The sequence below is a fragment of the Oncorhynchus mykiss genome, chromosome 2 (assembly GCF_013265735.2).
Source record: "Oncorhynchus mykiss isolate Arlee chromosome 2, USDA_OmykA_1.1, whole genome shotgun sequence".
NCBI classification, from domain to species: domain Eukaryota; kingdom Metazoa; phylum Chordata; class Actinopteri; order Salmoniformes; family Salmonidae; genus Oncorhynchus; species Oncorhynchus mykiss.
In genome coordinates this window covers 6,166,661-6,184,527 of record NC_048566.1, presented here as the reverse complement: position 1 = coordinate 6,184,527, position 17,867 = coordinate 6,166,661, and the positions used below count along the sequence as shown (strand labels likewise).

The window sequence follows — 17,867 nt, the reverse complement described above, 5'->3', positions numbered from 1 at the left end:
GGGTAGGAGTGTGGTTAGGCATGGCATTAGTGTTTGAGTTAATGGAGGTATGCAACTGTTTCTGATACTTCCAGGTCCTGAACTGGAACCGGCCTCCAGGGTTAGGGAACGAGCAGGAGGACGGGCAGAGCTGGGAGGAACACCTCATCACTCTCCAGAGTCACATGCTGAGTATGAGGCCTCATCATCCAAAATATACTCCCCAAATATTAGTCTGGTCCCACTAATGTTTGTGCCATCATGCCCCATATGGAAAACAACCATGAAAAACAAATAACAATCTTCTATGACAGAAGAAGATTATTAGTACAGAAATCTAATAAGTAACTGATTTAGTATGTTTTGTCTTATACACTATATAGACAAAAGTATGTATGGACACCCCTTCCAATTAGTGGATTAGGCTATTTCAGCCACAAACCCAGATTCGCTGACAGCCATGCAATCTCCATAGACAAACATCTATTTACATTTATTGTATGCTGTAGCATTACGTTTTCCTTTCACTGGAACTAAGGGGCCTAGCCCGAACCATGAATGACAGCCTCAGACCATTGTTCCTCCTCCACCAAACTTTACAGTTGGCTCTGTGCATTGGGGCAAGTAGGGTTCTCCTGGCATCTGACAAACCGATTGACGAATCTGGGACTGCCAGATGGTGAAGAGTGATTCATCGCTCCAGAGAATGCGTTTTCACTGCTCCAGAGGCCAATGGTGGCGAGCTTTACACCACTCCAGCCCAAGCTTGGTATTGCACATGGTGATCCTAGGCTTGTGTGCGGCTGCTCGGCCATGGAAACCCATTTCATGAAGCTCCCAATGAACAGTTTTGGTGCTGATTTTGCTTCCAGAGGCAGTTTGGAACTCGGTAGTGAGTGTTGCAACCGAGGACAGACGATTTTTATGCGCTGTGCGCTTCAGCACTCGGTGGTCCCGTTCTGTGAGCTATAGTGAACATTTCCTGTATTTACCAAATCATGAGACCAAACCACCACACAAGTCAGAGTTATCGTAAAGTCCATCTTTAATTATTATGAGCTCCATCACAACCCTGTGACTCTCAGATCAATTCAGTGTCTATAAATGAATTCTCTGAGAGTGCTTATACATTGCAACTGAAATCCTTTATAGCAAAGACACACAGAGCCAGACAGCATTGGCTATAAATTATCGTTCAGCTTTGTCTCCTAAACTATGTTCTTACCTCGCTCTTGGTACCACTCAGGACCATAAAACAAAACCTCATCAACAGGCATATATCAAATACACCCCTCCTGGACAAGATCACAGAGACACAGTGACTGGCACACAGACATTGTGGAGCCAAGAGATAATTGGTTCCCCTTCAATCATCCCTTCACATGGTTTAAAAGATATGATACATATGAAGACAAGCTTGAACTCTCCCCTCTCTGCGGCCCAAGTAACTGACCCCAGGACAGAGAAAGTATAACTGCAAATGGCCACCACTATAGTACAACAAGATACATTCTAAATGAGAAGTAACTCACAAGCATATAATGAAAATAAAACATCTTATCTATGTTACCCAACTATTCTGATGAATCCCCAACAGAGCTACCATTTCATGGCTGAGCCATTGTTGCTCCTAAACATTTGCACTTCACAATAACAGCACTTCTATTCGACCGGGGCAGCACTAGCAGGGCAGACATTGGTTGGAAAGGTGGCAGTCTATGACAGTGCCACGTTGAAAGTAACTGAGCTCTTCAGTAAGGCCATTCTACTGGCAGAATGACAGAGGTTTTACCTTGTCAACTCAGGGATTCGATCTTGCAACCTTTCGGTTACTAGTCCAATGCTCTAGCCACTAGGCTACCTGCTGTCTATGGAGATTGCATGGCTGTGTGCTCAATGTTATTCACCTGTCACCAACAGTTGGGGCCGAATCCACTAATTTGAAGGGGTGTCCACATATTTTTGTATAATATATGGTATATCCCTTATATGACATAAACAATTCATTATATGATTGTGATGAATTTCCTACATAGATAGGAATTATAAGAGTGATCTATGAATATTATAAGAAAGTGTATGTTCTGACAATGTAACCTCTACAAAAAGTAATGCTTTCCTTATAGTTGTTTTTCTTCATGGTGTCCAATTGTTAGTAGTTACTATCTTGTCTCATCGCTACAACTCCCGTACGGGCTGGGGAGAGACAAAGGTCGAGAGCCATGCGTCCTCCGAAACACAACCCAACCAAGTCGCACTGCTTCTTAACACAGTGCACTGCCCCCGGCCTGCCACAGGAGTCACTAGTGCGCGATGAGACAAGGATATCCCTACTGGCCAAACCCTCCTTAACCCGGATGACGCTAGGCCAATTGTGCGTTGCCCCACAGACCTCCCGGTCGCGGCCGGCTGCGACAGAGCCTGGGCTCGAACCCAGAGTCTGTGGTGGCACAGCTTTGATATTTGTCACTGACTACTACCAATGTGCTAACATGAGAATGATTGTTGAGGGATCGCCACTTAATAACAAAATAGATTCACTGCTGTTACTGAGTCATTCCTCCTCTTCCTCTTCCTCATCCTCCTCCTCCTATCCTTATTCTTTCCCTCTTTCTCCCCCTCCCCTCATCTCTTCCTCCTTTCCTCCTCTCCTCCCCTCCTCTCTTCCTCATCCTCCTCTTCCTCTCCTCCTCTCTTCCTCATCCTCCTCTTCCTCTCCTCCTCTACCCCTCTCCTCCTCTCTTCCTTTCCTCTTCCTCCTCTCCTCCTTTCCTCCCCTCCTCATCTTCCTCTCCTTCTCTACCCCTCTCCCCCTCTCTTCCTTTCCTCTTCCTCCTCTCCTCCTCATCTTCCTCTCCTCCTCTACCCCTCTCCTCCTCTCTTCCTTTCCTCTTCCTCCTCTCCTCCTCTCCTCCCCTCCTCTCTTCCTCTCCTCCTCTACCCCTCTCCTCCTCTCGTCCTTTCCTCTTCCTCTTCCTCCTCTCCTCCTCTCCTCCCCTCCTCATCTTCCTCTCCTCCTCTACCCCTCTCCTCCTCTCTTCCTCTTCCTCCTCTCCTCCTCCTGCTCGCGGTGGACTTTTCTTCTTTCTTCAGTAAGTCTCATGTTGCAGGACGTCAGACAGTGGTATGCAAGGTATTGAAATGTGAATGTGAGACCTCCGAAGGCTTAGCTGACAGGTTCCCCCTTACGTTTTTAATATAATACATGCAGCATATCTGTTGTGTCTCAGTGTTAACCACCCACATCAGCTGATGTGACATCTGCTGGTGTTAAAAGGGCTTTATAAATACATTTGATTGATTGAGATGTTACAAGAATCTTCTATGAATCTTGGATGCGTGTTTGCTGCAATATGTATTACTTCCAGGTAGAACATACAGGAATCTTGTCTTCTATATCTGTTCCATATGGGGCCAACTTCATTGTTGTCCTTCTCAAGCCAAACATGGCATGATAATGAGTGACAGGGAGTTGGCATGATAGCACCAACAGACTGGCCCTCAGACTGGCCCTCAGACTGGCCCTCAGACTGGCCCTCAGACTGGCCCTCAGACTGGCCCACAGACTGGCCCACAGACTGGCCCACAGACTGGCCCACAGACTGGCCCACAGACTGCCTGACAGTCAAAACATGAGACATCTCTCTTCTATATGAAGGTTTATCTCTGAAGGCCAGTTATTTATTATTGTTGTAAATGTGACAAGTTATTTATGGTGTTGTTGATGATGAGTCGTATTGTCCTCAACAGCTTCGGTTCCTGAGATCCTGCAGTGTTCAGACAGACCGGTGCTGCAGGCCATCTTCCTCAACAACAACTGCTTCGAACACATCCTCCGACTCATCCAGAACAGCAAGGTCTGTTCTTTCTTTCTTTCTTTCTTTCTCTCTTTCTCTCTTTCTCTCTCTCTGTCTGTCTGTCTGTCTGTCTGTCTGTCTGTCTGTCTGTCTGTCTGTCTGTCTGTCTAATGTCAGTGGTTATCAAAGGTGTGTCCATACTGCAGCAGGTGTGTCCTTCCTGCAGCAGGTGTGTCCTTCCTGCAGCAGGTGTGTCCTTCCTGCAGCAGGTGTGTCCTTCCTGCAGCAGGTGTGTCCTTCCTGCAGCAGGTGTCTGTCTAATGTCAGTGGTTATCAAAGGTGTGTCCATACTGTAGCAGGTGTGTCCTTCCTGCAGCAGGTGTGTCCTTCCTGCAGCAGGTGTCTGTCTAATGTCAGTGGTTATCAAAGGTGTGTCCATACTGTAGCAGGTGTGTCCTTCCTGCAGCAGGTGTGTCCTTCCTGCAGCAGGTGTCTGTCTAATGTCAGTGGTTATCAAAGGTGTGTCCATACTGTAGCAGGTGTGTCCATACTGTAGCAGGTGTGTCCATACTGTAGCAGGTGTGTCCATACTGTAGCAGGTGTGTCCATACTGTAGCAGGTGTGTCCTTCCTGCAGCAGGTGTGTCCATACTGCAGCAGCTGCTGCCACAGTGGAGAGCCAAACATGGTCCTCTCTGAGTTGACATTGTCTCTGTCTGTCTGTCTGTTTGTGTGTCCTGTCCTGTAGCTCTATCACAGTAAAAGGTGTAGGTCGGAGCGTGAGGGGGTGTGTGACCTCACCACACGTTTGCTCACGGACACAGAGGTGGAAGTAGACCAGGTACTTTCCCTCCGTGATCATGTTGAAATAGGTCTGACTGTCAGCAGAAAACTCAGCCTCTTCTCTCTCTCTCTCCTCCTCTCTTTATCTCTCTCTCTCTGTCTTGCCCTCTCTTTCATTCTCTCATGCTCTCTCCTCTCCCTCCTCTCCTCCCTTCTCACCTCCCCCACCCACCACAGTCTATAGCTACATAGTATAATTGCACTACCGGCATAATCTACAAATGAGGGCGACTGGCCAGACTTCCTGGTAAAGAGGCATCCTGTTTAAAGAGCTCAGAGAGAGATGGAGGGTAGGATGATCTGTGTACTAGACTAGTAGCTCTCTCTCTTCTTTCAAACCATTAGTTTGTTTTTCCACAGAACTCAGTCAAGTATACAGCCCCCCTCTCCACCCCCCCAAATCTAAATACATTCATTCTCCCAGAGGGATCCAGGAACAAAACACTGAGGGATTTAAAAAAAATCTAAAACAAACTGATATTCACTGACAGAAACATAACGGCCACTATAGAGAACATTCTCTAAGATGGTCCACATACGGTTTCTAGATTCTGTTAAAATGTCTGGTTTTAGAATATAACAATAGTTAACGATAGTATAGTTCAGTCGTTCAGTGTGTTATTGCAGGTGGATATGAGCCTCTCTCTCTTCTTACACACTATATTCTCTAATAGAGGCTGAGTGTCCTGCTGTCATCAGTAGGTCAGATTGTGAGTGTGTGTGTGTGCGCGCGTGGTGCGTGTGTGTGTGTGTGTGTGTGTTCATCTCTCCGAGCATGTATCACCTCACTGTCTCAAGGCTCCTGTTGGGATCGTCCTCCTGCATGTCTGCTGGTTTGGTATCTTTCACAATGTCTTGTGGTTGTAGATGTGTGATGGAATCTGTGTCCTTAGCGGCGCTCGGTTATTGTGTAACAATGGGGTTTTGCTTGTGTGTCACATTCTTTTTTTGTGGCAGAAGACTTTTACAATCTTATTAGTTGTGTGATGGTTTGGGTTCTGCATGTCAACACCTGTCATTGATTGACCCAGTTGTTATGGTAACTTCTGTCTTTTCCCTGTGTGTGTTTTCATGTATATATGTCCCCTTGGGTTGGTGTGGGGTGTCACCTGTACATACTGTATGTTAAGTCTGCGGTGTCACATATTATTATGTCCCCCTGACTGTGTAGGTTTTGGAGAAAGGTTCCGACTGCATTACAGTCCATGCCCTCGGAGTCCTCACATCCATCATGAGTAACTCCCCTTCTGCCAAGGTAAGGATTTCTACAACTAGTGTGGCCCGCTGGGTATTGAACCCTAGTCATCCAGACTACATTAGCTCTCCCAGTTGAAGCTTAGGCAGTATTTCATGGAGATTACACAGTCTTCAGGTCTTAGGCAAGGCTTTTCATCACACAATCATAGTTCTAGTAACGTCTTCCTCTGTCTGACACACACACACACATACACATTATCAGAACAGAAAAAGAGCCGGATAAGGCTTGACACTGTTTTCATTCTTGTTTAGACAGTCTCATTATCCTCCTGTCTGTTGTGTGGCTCTTTGCCAGGGAGGAAATTCTTTCATTATTTCTCTGTCCCAAATGGCAACCTATTCCCTGTATAGTGCACTGCTTTTGACCAGGGCCCATAGGGTTCTATATAGAGAATAGGTTGCCGTTTGGGAGGCATATTTGTGTCTCTGTACATTACTAGCCTGTCTATATTTGTGTCTCTGTACATTACTGGCCTGTCTATATTTGTGTCTCTGTACATTACTGGCCTGTCTATATTTGTGTCTCTGTACGTTACTAGCCTGTCTATATTTGTGTCTCTGTACATTACCGGCCTGTCTATATTTGTGTCTCTGTACATTACTGGCCTCTCTATATTTGTGTCTCTGTACATTACTGGCCTGTCTATATTTGTATCTCTGTACATTACTAGCCTGTCTATATTTGTGTCTCTGTACATTACCAGCCTGTCTATATTTGTGTGTCTGTGTTCTTCTCCCTCCAGGAGGTTTTCAAGGAGAGGATTGGCTACTCCCAGCTGTTTGACGTGCTGAAGAGTCAGGGTCAGCCCACTAAACGCCTGCTGCAGGAACTCATGAACATGGTGAGCAGATCAACACCTCCTCACTTCATCTGGTTAAAGGGATACTAATGTAGAGTGTAAAGGGAGAGAATGTCATGTTGTCATGAAGGCCATTAGTCCTTTACTTGTCATCGTTCTGTGGGTTAGATATATTTGGACTTCCACAAAAACCTCTGACTACTCTCTCACTCCTCTCTCATTGCCTTCCTCTTTTCTCTCCCTCTCCTTCTCTCCACTAGGCGGTGGAAGGGGAACACGCCCACGCCCATCACCTGGGTGTCAGTAACGACCAGCCCCTCCTCCTCCTCCTACAGTGGCTGCCTGACCTGGCCCCCCAGAGGGACCTGCAGCTCCTGGTAGCCCAGTGGCTGGCTGCGGTCTGCGGGGGCTCCCTGGCCTGCCGTACGGTGGCTGTGGAGGCCGGCCTGGTGGGGGCTGTGCTCCATGTCCTCTCCCAGCCACAGAGACTGGACCGCCAGTGTGCCGATGGCCTCCTGGGGATGTTACAGGACATGGGGTCTCTCTGTCTGAGGCCTGCTGAGCTGAAGTCTCTGTTGAGGCTGCTCCGACCCCTCGATCAGGTATTTGATTTCAAATTGATGCTCTGTAATGCTTTAATTTGTGTAATCTACAGTGCAATATACAGAGTCATTTACAGAGTCATTTACAGAGTCATTTACAGAGTCATTTACAGTGCCCTCTGTAATTATTGGGACAGAGAAGCATTTAGAAAAATAATAATTGGGCTTTATACTCCAAATATCATACCCCCACCCAAAATACTAACCTCGCCTGTTATTGTAATGGTGAGAGGTTTGCATGTCTTGGTGGTATGATATAAAATACTAACCTCCCCTGTTATTGTAATGGTGAGAGGTTAGCATGTCTTGAGGGTATGATATAAAATGCTAACCTCCCCTGTTATTGTAATGGTGAGAGGTTAGCATGTCTTGGGGGTATGATATAAAATACTAACCTCCCCTGTTATTGTAATGGTGAGAGGTTAGCATGTCTTGGTGGTATGATATAAAATACTAACCTCCCCTGTTATTGTAATGGTGAGAGGTTAGCATGTCTTGGGGGTATGATATAAAATACTAACCTCGCCTGTTATTGTAATGGTGAGTGGTTAGCATGTCTTGGTGGTATGATATAAAATACTAACCTCCCCTGTTATTGTAATGGTGAGAGGTTAGCATGTCTTGGGGGTATGATATAAAATGATAACCTCCCCTGTTATTGTACTGGTGAGAGGTTAGCATGTCTTGGGGGTATGATATAAAATGCTAACCTCCCCTGTTATTGTAATGGTGAGAGGTTAGCATGTCTTGAGGGTATGATATAAAATGCTAACCTCGCCTGTTATTGTAATGGTGAGAGGGTATGATATAAAATGCTAACCTCCCCTGTTATTGTAATGGTGAGAGGGTATGATATAAAATGCTAACCTCGCCTGTTATTGTAATGGTGAGAGGTTAGCATGTCTTGGGGGTATGATATAAAATGCTAACCTCCCCTGTTATTGTAATGGTGAGAGGTTAGCATGTCTTGGGGGTATGATATAAAATGCTAACCTCCCCTGTTATTGTAATGGTGAGAGGTTAGCATGTCTTGGGGGTATGATATAAAATGCTAACCTCCCCTGTTATTGTAATGGTGAGAGGTTAGCATGTCTTGGGGGTATATTTGTGCGTCTGTAACTTTCTCACTCGTCATTATTCACGATTATCAGGATTATCCGTAACCATGGTAGCATCCACATTAATGTAGAAGTGTTAAGGAACATTCTATTCTTATTTACAATAAAAATGACTCAACACATTATTTACCATTCATTTCTATTGGGCACAAAATAGTTTTTGTTGTGTTTCAGATCAACAGCAAATACATCCAACAAGTTTGTACAGTCACCAGCTTGATATACTGCAGTCATTGTGTGAAAATGGGACCAAATATTAAACTTCTGACTGCTTTAATACACATAGAAGTCAATTTGACCCAATACTTTTGGTCTCCTAAAATTGGGGGACTATGTACTAAAAAAGGTCTGTAATTTCTAAACGGTTTAGCCAATATGGATGAACAAACCCTCAAATTAAAGACGACAGTACGCACTTTAACCTCCGTCGTTGTTTGATTCCAAAAGAAAAGTGCTTCACGGTCCCAATATTTACAGAGGGCACTGTAGGGCGCTGTAGGGCACTGTAGGGCACTGTAGGGCGCTGTAGGGCACTGTAGGGCGCTGTAGGGCGCTGTAAAACCATTCAGAATCAGAACCTTGTTGCCATGCAACAAAAGTTACTGGGAATTTATTTTGTCATTGTACATAGAAGCATCTACATCACCAACCTTAACAATTAACCCAGATTTCACCCCTCTGTCCAGATAGCACCCCTCCGTCCAGATATCACCCCTCTGTCCAGATAGCACCCCTCTGTCCAGATAGCACCCCTCCGTCCAGATATCACCCCTCTGTCCAGATATCACCCCTCTGTCCAGATATCACCCCTCTGTCCAGATATCACCCCTCTGTCCAGATATCACCCCTCTGTCCAGATATCACCCCTCTGTCCAGATATCACCCCTCTGTCCAGATATCACCCCTCTGTCCAGATATCACCCCTCTGTCCAGATAGCACCCCTCTGTCCAGATATCACCCCTCTGTCCAGATAGCACCCTTCCGTCCAGATAGCACCCCTCTGTCCAGATAGCACCCCTCTGTCCAGATATCACCCCTCTGTCCAGATATCACCCCTCTGTCCAGATATCACCCCTCTGTCCAGATATTACCCCTCTGTCCAGATATCACCCCTCTGTCCAGATATCACCCCTCTGTCCAGATATCATCCCTCTGTCCAGATAGCATCCCTCCGTCCAGATAGCATCCCTCTGTCCAGATATTACCCCTCTGTCCAGATATCACCCCTCTGTCCAGATATCATCCCTCTGTCCAGATAGCATCCCTCCGTCCAGATAGCATCCCTCTGTCCAGATATCACCCCTCCGTCCAGATAGCACCCCTCCGTCCAGATAGCACCCCTCCGTCCAGATAGCACCCCTCTGTCCAGATATCACCCCTCTGTCCAGATATCACCCCTCTGTCCAGATAGCACCCCTCTGTCTAGATATCACCCCTCTGTCCAGATAGCACCCCTCTGTCTAGATATCACCCCTCTGTCCCTCCGTCCAGATAGCACCCCTCTGTCCAGATAGCACCCCTCTGTCCAGATAGCACCCCTCTGTCCAGATAGCACCCCTCTGTCTAGATAGCACCCCTCTGTCTAGATAGCACCCCTCTGTCCAGATAGCACCCCTCTGTCCAGATAGCACCCCTCTGTCTAGATAGCACCCCTCTGTCCAGATAGCACCCCTCTGTCCAGATAGCACCCCTCTTTCCAGATAGCACCCCTCTTTCCAGATAGCACCCCTCTGTCTAGATAGCACCCTATATACAGCACATGACCACCCTTAGGTAAAATTCTCTCCCTTACCAGGGGCAGGACGTGTTGGCAGGGAAGAGGACGGGGACACACCCTTACTGCGCCCGCATCATCCGGGTGCTGGCGGCGATGGCGGCCAGGGAGGGGAGGAACAGCGCCCTGCAGTATTTTGACCTGACCCATCCCCTGGCAGGGATCATGGTGCCCACGGTCCAGCGCTGGCCAGGCAGTGGGTTTTCCTTCCACGCCTGGCTCTGTCTCAACATGGACTTCCCACAATACCACTCAGAGTTCTCCACGCCCAGCACCCGCCCGTCTGCTGGGGCACCAGGGGCGGCGACACGGGGTATGGGCAAAGGCCCCCGCAGGAAACAGCTGTACAGGTACCAGACTGGAGAGATGGGGATACACCTAAGACCACACTACTGCTTGATGTGTGCTGGCCCAATGAGCGAGCCGGTGCTGGCCCAATGAGCGAGCCGGTGCTGGCCCAATGAGCGAGCCGGTGCTGGCCCAATGAGAGAGCCGGTGGAGGCCCAATGAGCAAGTCGGTGCTGGCCCAATGAGCGAGCCGGTGCAGGCCCAATGAGCAAGTCCGGTGCTGGCCCAATAAGAGAGCCAGTGCTGGCCCAATGAGGGCGAAAATCCCCTCACGTCTCTGTTTTCAATATGGGATGTTGCGGTGACCATATTACTGTCACACTGGCAGTCATGAGTCATGAATGCAGTAAAATTCCACGTGACTGTTGAGTCACGGTAATCTCCTCTCATGCACTTTGTTAGCACCCTACCCACTAACGACCATCAGGTCCTAATGGCCTGGTACTCAGGGCTCTATTGGCACTCCATCGGGTCCTAATGGCCTGGTACTCAGTGCTCTATTGTCACTCCATCAGGTCCTAATGGCCTGGTACTCAGGGCTCTACGGTCACTCCATCAGGTTCTAATGGCCTGGTACTCAGGGCTCTACGGTCCCTCCATCAGGTCCTACTGGCCTTGTACTCAGGACTCTATTGTCCCTCCATCAGGTCCTAATGGCCTTGTACTCAGGGCTCTATTGTCACTCCATCAGATCCTAATAGCCTGGTACTCAGGGCTCTATGGTCCCTCCATCAGGTCCTAATGGCCTTGTACTCAGGGCTCTATTGTTCCCCCATCAGGTCCTAATGGCCTGGTACTCAGGGCTCTACGGCCACTCCATCAGGTCCTAATGGCCTGGTACTCAGTGCTCTATTGTCACTCCATCAGGTCCTAGTGGCCTTGTACTCAGGGCTCTATTGTCACTCCATCAGGTCCTAATGGCCTGGTACTCAGGGCTCTACGGTCCCTCCATCAGGTCCTAATGGCCTGGTACTCAGGGCTCTACGGTCCCTCCATCAGGTCCTAATGGCCTGGTACTCAGGTCTCTATTGTTCCCCCATCAGGTCCCAATAGCCTGGTACTCAGGGCTCTATTGTCCCTCCATCAGGTCCTAGTGGCCTTGTACTCAGTGCTCTATTATCACCCCATCAGGTCCTAATGGCCTTGTACTCAGGGCTCTATTGTTCCCCCATCAGGTCCTAGTGGCCTTGTACTCAGGGCTCTATTGTCACTCTATCAGGTCCTAGTGGCCTGGTACTCAGGGCTCTATTGGCAAAATGTCATGACCGCCACAGCCCTAGTTGAAAGCAATATGATTTAAAAGTAAGTAACAGGCAGAGTAACTTAATATTCCCACCAGTCGTCAGTTGGATCAAATTCAAATCCATTCAGTTAACTTTATTGATCCCCCAAGGGGGCAGTTATTGATGTGTTTCCTGTCTCCTTGGTGCTTAGCCTGTTGACAGCCGGTGGTACAGGTTTAGAGGCTTTCTTCACCATGGAGGGAGTGTTGGTGGTGGCTGTCTGCACTAAGAAAGACTACATGGTCGTGTCCCTGCCAGAACACCCTCTAACAGACTGCTGCTGGGTAAGATACACACACAGATATAGGGACAGAGGATGGGGACCACATTTCATCCTATTCCCTATACAGTGCACTAGGTTTGACCAGATACTCTTCCTGGGGTTTATTATGGATCCCCATTAGTTCCTGCCAAGGCAGCAGCTACTCTTCCTGGGGTTTATTATGGATCCTCATTAGTTCCTGCCAAGGCAGCAGATACTCTTCCTGGGGTTTATTATGGATCCTCATTAGTTCCTGCCAAGGCAGCAGATACTATTCCTGGGGTTTATTATGGATCCCCATTAGTTCCTGCCAAGGCAGCAGATACTCTTCCTGGGGTTTATTATGGATCCCCATTAGTTCCTGCCAAGGCAGCAGATACTCTTCCTGGGGTTTATTATGGATCCCCATTAGTTCCTGCCAAGGCAGCAGCTACTCTTCCTGGGGTTTATTATGGATCCCCATTAGTTCCTGCCAAGGCAGCAGCTACTCTTCCTGGGGTCGAGCAACATGAAGACAGTTATATACAATTTAAAACATGACATGACATTTCGTAACACTTTTCACAACACATTAAGTGTGTTTCCTCAGGCCACTACTCCCAGACCACTGCTCCATTCGGGATGCAATCAGAGATCGAGACACAGCCTCTCAATTACGTAGTTGTTTCCCCATCTTATCTGACAGGCCTGATGTACGCTGGGATCAGCCAGTTAGCTGCTGTGCGATCTGTTCACTACAGCTGTGTTGTTACTCTAATGAATGATCATCGTCAGGGACTGTTTAATAATGGATGTTTAACTAGTTCAAGACACTCATGTTTCTAGATTCTGGAGAAAGCACAATAATCTAGCAGGCATACCTTGCATAGAAGTCATATTTTACCTGCAATATATTGAGTAAAGACTATTTTCTCTTCTCTCTCGCTCTCTCTCTTCTTCTTCTCGCTCTCTCCTCCACCCTCTCGCTCTCTCTCTTCTCGCTCTCTCTCTTCCTCCTCTCGCTCTCTCCTCCTCCCTCTCTCTCCTGCTCTCTCTCTTCTCGCTCTCCTCTCTCTCTCTACTTGATCTCTCCTCCTCCCTCTCTCTCCTCCTTTCTCTCTCCTCCTCTCTCTCTCTCTTCTCCCCACAGCACTCTGTGGATATAGTCCATATTCCCGGCCGCCGTCCCTTTGGTCAGAATCTGGTCACCATCTACATCGATGGAGAACAGCGCAAGACAGCCCAGCTCCGATTCCCCTCGCTCAATGAGGTGAGAGAATGAGACAATGGGGTGAAGGACATTACTAAATTGGGAAAGCAAAATATGGTTGGAATAGGACAAAATATGTCTGGATTAGGACAAAATATGGTTGGAATAGGACAAAATATGGTTGGAATAGGACAAAATATGTCTGGATTAGGACAAAATATGTCTGGATTAGGACAAAATATGTCTGGATTAGGACAAAATATGTCTGGATTAGGACAAAATATGTCTGGATTAGGACATAGGCTGAGAGCAAAGTGCCAAAGACAGACAGAAAATTGAAAGACAATTGTTTATGATCATCAGTTGTCTCTTGTTGTTTGATTACATTTAAAAAAAAACATTTTACATCTGTTCTGTTTTCATGGTAACTGTTGAAACCTGAGGTCTTGCTGGGTCCATTACGGCTGCATTAGACATCCTGGGTCCATTAGCCATCCTGGGTCCATTAGCCATCCTGGGGCCATTACGGCTGCATTAGCCATCCTGGGTCCATTAACCATCCTGGGTCCATTAACCATCCTGGGTCCATTACGGCTGCATTAGCCATCCTGGGTCCATTAGCCATCCTGGGTCCATTAGCCATCCTGGGTCCATTAGCCATCCTGGGTCAATTAGCCATCCTGGGTCCATTAGCCATCCTGGGTCAATTAGCCATCCTGGGTCCATTACGGCTGCATTAGCCATCCTGGGTCCATTACGGCTGCATTAGCCATCCTGGGTCCATTACGGCTACATTAGCCATCCTGGGTCCATTACGGCTGCATTAGCCATCCTGGGTCCATTACGGCTGCATTAACCATCCTGGGTCCATTAGCCATCCTGGGTCCATTACGGCTGCATTAGCCATCCTGGGTCCATTAACCATCCTGGGTCCATTACGGCTGCATTAGCCATCCTGGGTCCATTAACCATCCTGGGTCCATTACGGCTGCATTAGCCATCCTGGGTCCATTAACCATCCTGGGTCCATTACGGCCGCATTAACCATCCTGGGTCCATTACAGCTGCATTAACCATCCTGGGTCCATTAGCCATCCTGGGTCCATTACGGCTGCATTAGCCATCCTGGGTCCATTACGGCTGCATTAGCCATCCTGGGTCCATTAGCCATCCTGGGTCCATTAGCCATCCTGGGTCCATTAGCCATCCTGGGTCAATTAGCCATCCTGGGTCCATTAGCCATCCTGGGTCCATTAGCCATCCTGGGTCCATTAGCCATCCTGGGTCCATTACGGCTGCATTAGCCATCCTGGGTCCATTAACCATCCTGGGTCCATTACGGCTGCATTAGCCATCCTGGGTCCATTAACCATCCTGGGTCCATTACGGCCGCATTAACCATCCTGGGTCCATTACAGCTGCATTAACCATCCTGGGTCCATTAGCCATCCTGGGTCCATTACGGCTGCATTAGCCATCCTGGGTCCATTAGCCATCCTGGGTCCATTAGCCATCCTGGGTCCATTAGCCATCCTGGGTCCATTAGCCATCCTGGGTCAATTAGCCATCCTGGGTCCATTAGCCATCCTGGGTCCATTAGCCATCCTGGGTCCATTACGGCTGCATTAGCCATCCTGGGTCCATTACGGCTGCATTAGCCATCCTGGGTCCATTACGGCTACATTAGCCATCCTGGGTCCATTACGGCTGCATTAGCCATCCTGGGTCCATTACGGCTGCATTAACCATCCTGGGTCCATTAGCCATCTTGGGTCCATTACGGCTGCATTAGCCATCCTGGGTCCATTAACCATCCTGGGTCCATTACGGCTGCATTAGCCATCCTGGGTCCATTAACCATCCTGGGTCCATTACGGCTGCATTAGCCATCCTGGGTCCATTAACCATCCTGGGTCCATTACGGCCGCATTAACCATCCTGGGTCCATTACAGCTGCATTAACCATCCTGGGTCCATTAGCCATCCTGGGTCCATTACGGCTGCATTAGCCATCCTGGGTCCATTAGCCATCCTGGGTCCATTAGCCATCCTGGGTCCATTAGCCATCCTGGGTCAATTAGCCATCCTGGGTCAATTAGCCATCCTGGGTCCATTAGCCATCCTGGGTCCATTAGCCATCCTGGGTCCATTACGGCTGCATTAGCCATCCTGGGTCCATTACGGCTGCATTAGCCATCCTGGGTCCATTACGGCTACATTAGCCATCCTGGGTCCATTACGGCTGCATTAGCCATCCTGGGTCCATTACGGCTGCATTAACCATCCTGGGTCCATTAGCCATCCTGGGTCCATTACGGCTGCATTAGCCATCCTGGGTCCATTAACCATCCTGGGTCCATTACGGCTGCATTAGCCATCCTGGGTCCATTAACCATCCTGGGTCCATTACGGCTGCATTAGCCATCCTGGGTCCATTAACCATCCTGGGTCCATTACAGCTGCATTAACCATCCTGGGTCCATTAGCCATCCTGGGTCCATTACGGCTGCATTAGCCATCCTGGGTCCATTACAGCTGCATTAGCCATCCTGGGTCCATTAGCCATCCTGGGTCCATTAGCCATCCTGGGTCCATTAGCCATCCTGGGTCAATTAGCCATCCTGGGTCCATTAGCCATCCTGGGTCCATTAGCCATCCTGGGTCCATTAGCCATCCTGGGTCCATTACGGCTGCATTAGCCATCCTGGGTCCATTAACCATCCTGGGTCCATTACGGCTGCATTAGCCATCCTGGGTCCATTAACCATCCTGGGTCCATTACGGCCGCATTAACCATCCTGGGTCCATTACAGCTGCATTAACCATCCTGGGTCCATTAGCCATCCTGGGTCCATTACGGCTGCATTAGCCATCCTGGGTCCATTACGGCTGCATTAGCCATCCTGGGTCCATTACGGCTACATTAGCCATCCTGGGTCCATTACGGCTGCATTAGCCATCCTGGGTCCATTACGGCTGCATTAGCCATCCTGGGTCCATTAGCCATCCTGGGTCCATTAGCCATCCTGGGTCCATTACGGCTGCATTAGCCATCCTGGGTCCATTACAGCTGCATTAGCCATCCTGGGTCCATTAACCATCCTGGGTCCATTACGGCTGCATTAACCATCCTGGGTCCATTACGGCTGCATTAGCCATCCTGGGTCCATTACGGCTGCATTAGCCATCCTGGGTCCATTACAGCCGCATTAGCCATCCTGGGTCCATTAGCCATCCTGGGTCCATTAGCCATCCTGGGTCCATTAGCCATCCTGGGTCCATTACAGCTGCATTAGCCATCCTGGGTCCATTATGGCTGCATTAACCATCCTGGGTCCATTAGCCATCGTGGGTCCATTACGGCTGCATTAACCATCCTGGGTCCATTACGGCTGCATTAACCATCCTGGGTCCATTACGGCTGCATTAGCCATCCTGGGTCCATTACGGCTGCATTAGCCATCCTGGGTCCATTACAGCCGCATTAGCCATCCTGGGTCCATTAGCCATCCTGGGTCCATTAGCCATCCTGGGTCCATTAGCCATCCTGGGTCCATTACAGCTGCATTTGCCATCCTGGGTCCATTACGGCTGCATTAACCATCCTGGGTCCATTACGGCTGCATTAGCCATCCTGGGTCCATTACGGCTGCATTAACCATCCTGGGTCCATTAGCCATCCTGGGTCCATTACGGCTGCATTAGCCATCCTGGGTCCATTACGGCTGCATTAGCCATCCTGGGTCCATTACGGCTGCATTAACCATCCTGGGTCCATTAGCCATCCTGGGTCCATTACGGCTGCATTAGCCATCCTGGGTCCATTAACCATCCTGGGTCCATTACGGCTGCATTAGCCATCCTGGGTCCATTAACCATCCTGGGTCCATTACGGCTGCATTAGCCATCCTGGGTCCATTAACCATCCTGGGTCCATTACGGCCGCATTAACCATCCTGGGTCCATTAGCCATCCTGGGTCCATTACGGCTGCATTAACCATCCTGGGTCCATTACGGCTGCATTAACCATCCTGGGTCCATTACGGCTGCATTAGCCATCCTGGGTCCATTACGGCTACATTAGCCATCCTGGGTCCATTACGGCTGCATTAGCCATCCTGGGTCCATTAACCATCCTGGGTCCATTACGGCTGCATTAGCCATCCTGGGTCCATTAACCATCCTGGGTCCATTACGGCTGCATTAACCATCCTGGGTCCATTAGCCATCCTGGGTCCATTACGGCTGCATTAACCATCCTGGGTCCATTACGGCTGCATTAACCATCCTGGGTCCATTACGGCTGCATTAGCCATCCTGGGTCCATTACGGCTGCATTAGCCATCCTGGGTCCATTACAGCCGCATTAGCCATCCTGGGTCCATTAGCCATCCTGGGTCCATTAGCCATCCTGGGTCCATTAGCCATCCTGGGTCCATTACAGCTGCATTTGCCATCCTGGGTCCATTACGGCTGCATTAACCATCCTGGGTCCATTACGGCTGCATTAGCCATCCTGGGTCCATTACGGCTGCATTAACCATCCTGGGTCCATTAGCCATCCTGGGTCCATTACGGCTGCATTAGCCATCCTGGGTCCATTACGGCTGCATT

The 17,867-nt window shown here is 48.8% G+C and overlaps 1 protein-coding gene across 5 annotated transcripts in view; it reads left to right on the top strand.

Annotated features, from left to right (window-relative positions):
- Window positions 1-17,867, top strand: part of nbeal2 (neurobeachin-like 2) — a 140,418-nt gene that overhangs the window by 42,572 nt on the left and 79,979 nt on the right. For 4 of the 5 annotated variants that reach the window (XM_036936151.1, XM_036936146.1, XM_036936157.1 and 1 more), the window contains exons 9-17: window positions 75-171; window positions 3,730-3,836; window positions 4,524-4,616; window positions 5,790-5,873; window positions 6,619-6,717; window positions 6,936-7,277; window positions 10,192-10,520; window positions 11,953-12,085; window positions 13,193-13,312. In XM_036936151.1, the coding sequence (XP_036792046.1) occupies window positions 75-171; window positions 3,730-3,836; window positions 4,524-4,616; window positions 5,790-5,873; window positions 6,619-6,717; window positions 6,936-7,277; window positions 10,192-10,520; window positions 11,953-12,085; window positions 13,193-13,312 (1,404 nt within the window). The remainder of the gene's footprint in view (window positions 1-74; window positions 172-3,729; window positions 3,837-4,523; window positions 4,617-5,789; window positions 5,874-6,618; window positions 6,718-6,935; window positions 7,278-10,191; window positions 10,521-11,952; window positions 12,086-13,192; window positions 13,313-17,867) is intronic. The other variant, XM_036936160.1, reaches the window with a different exon arrangement.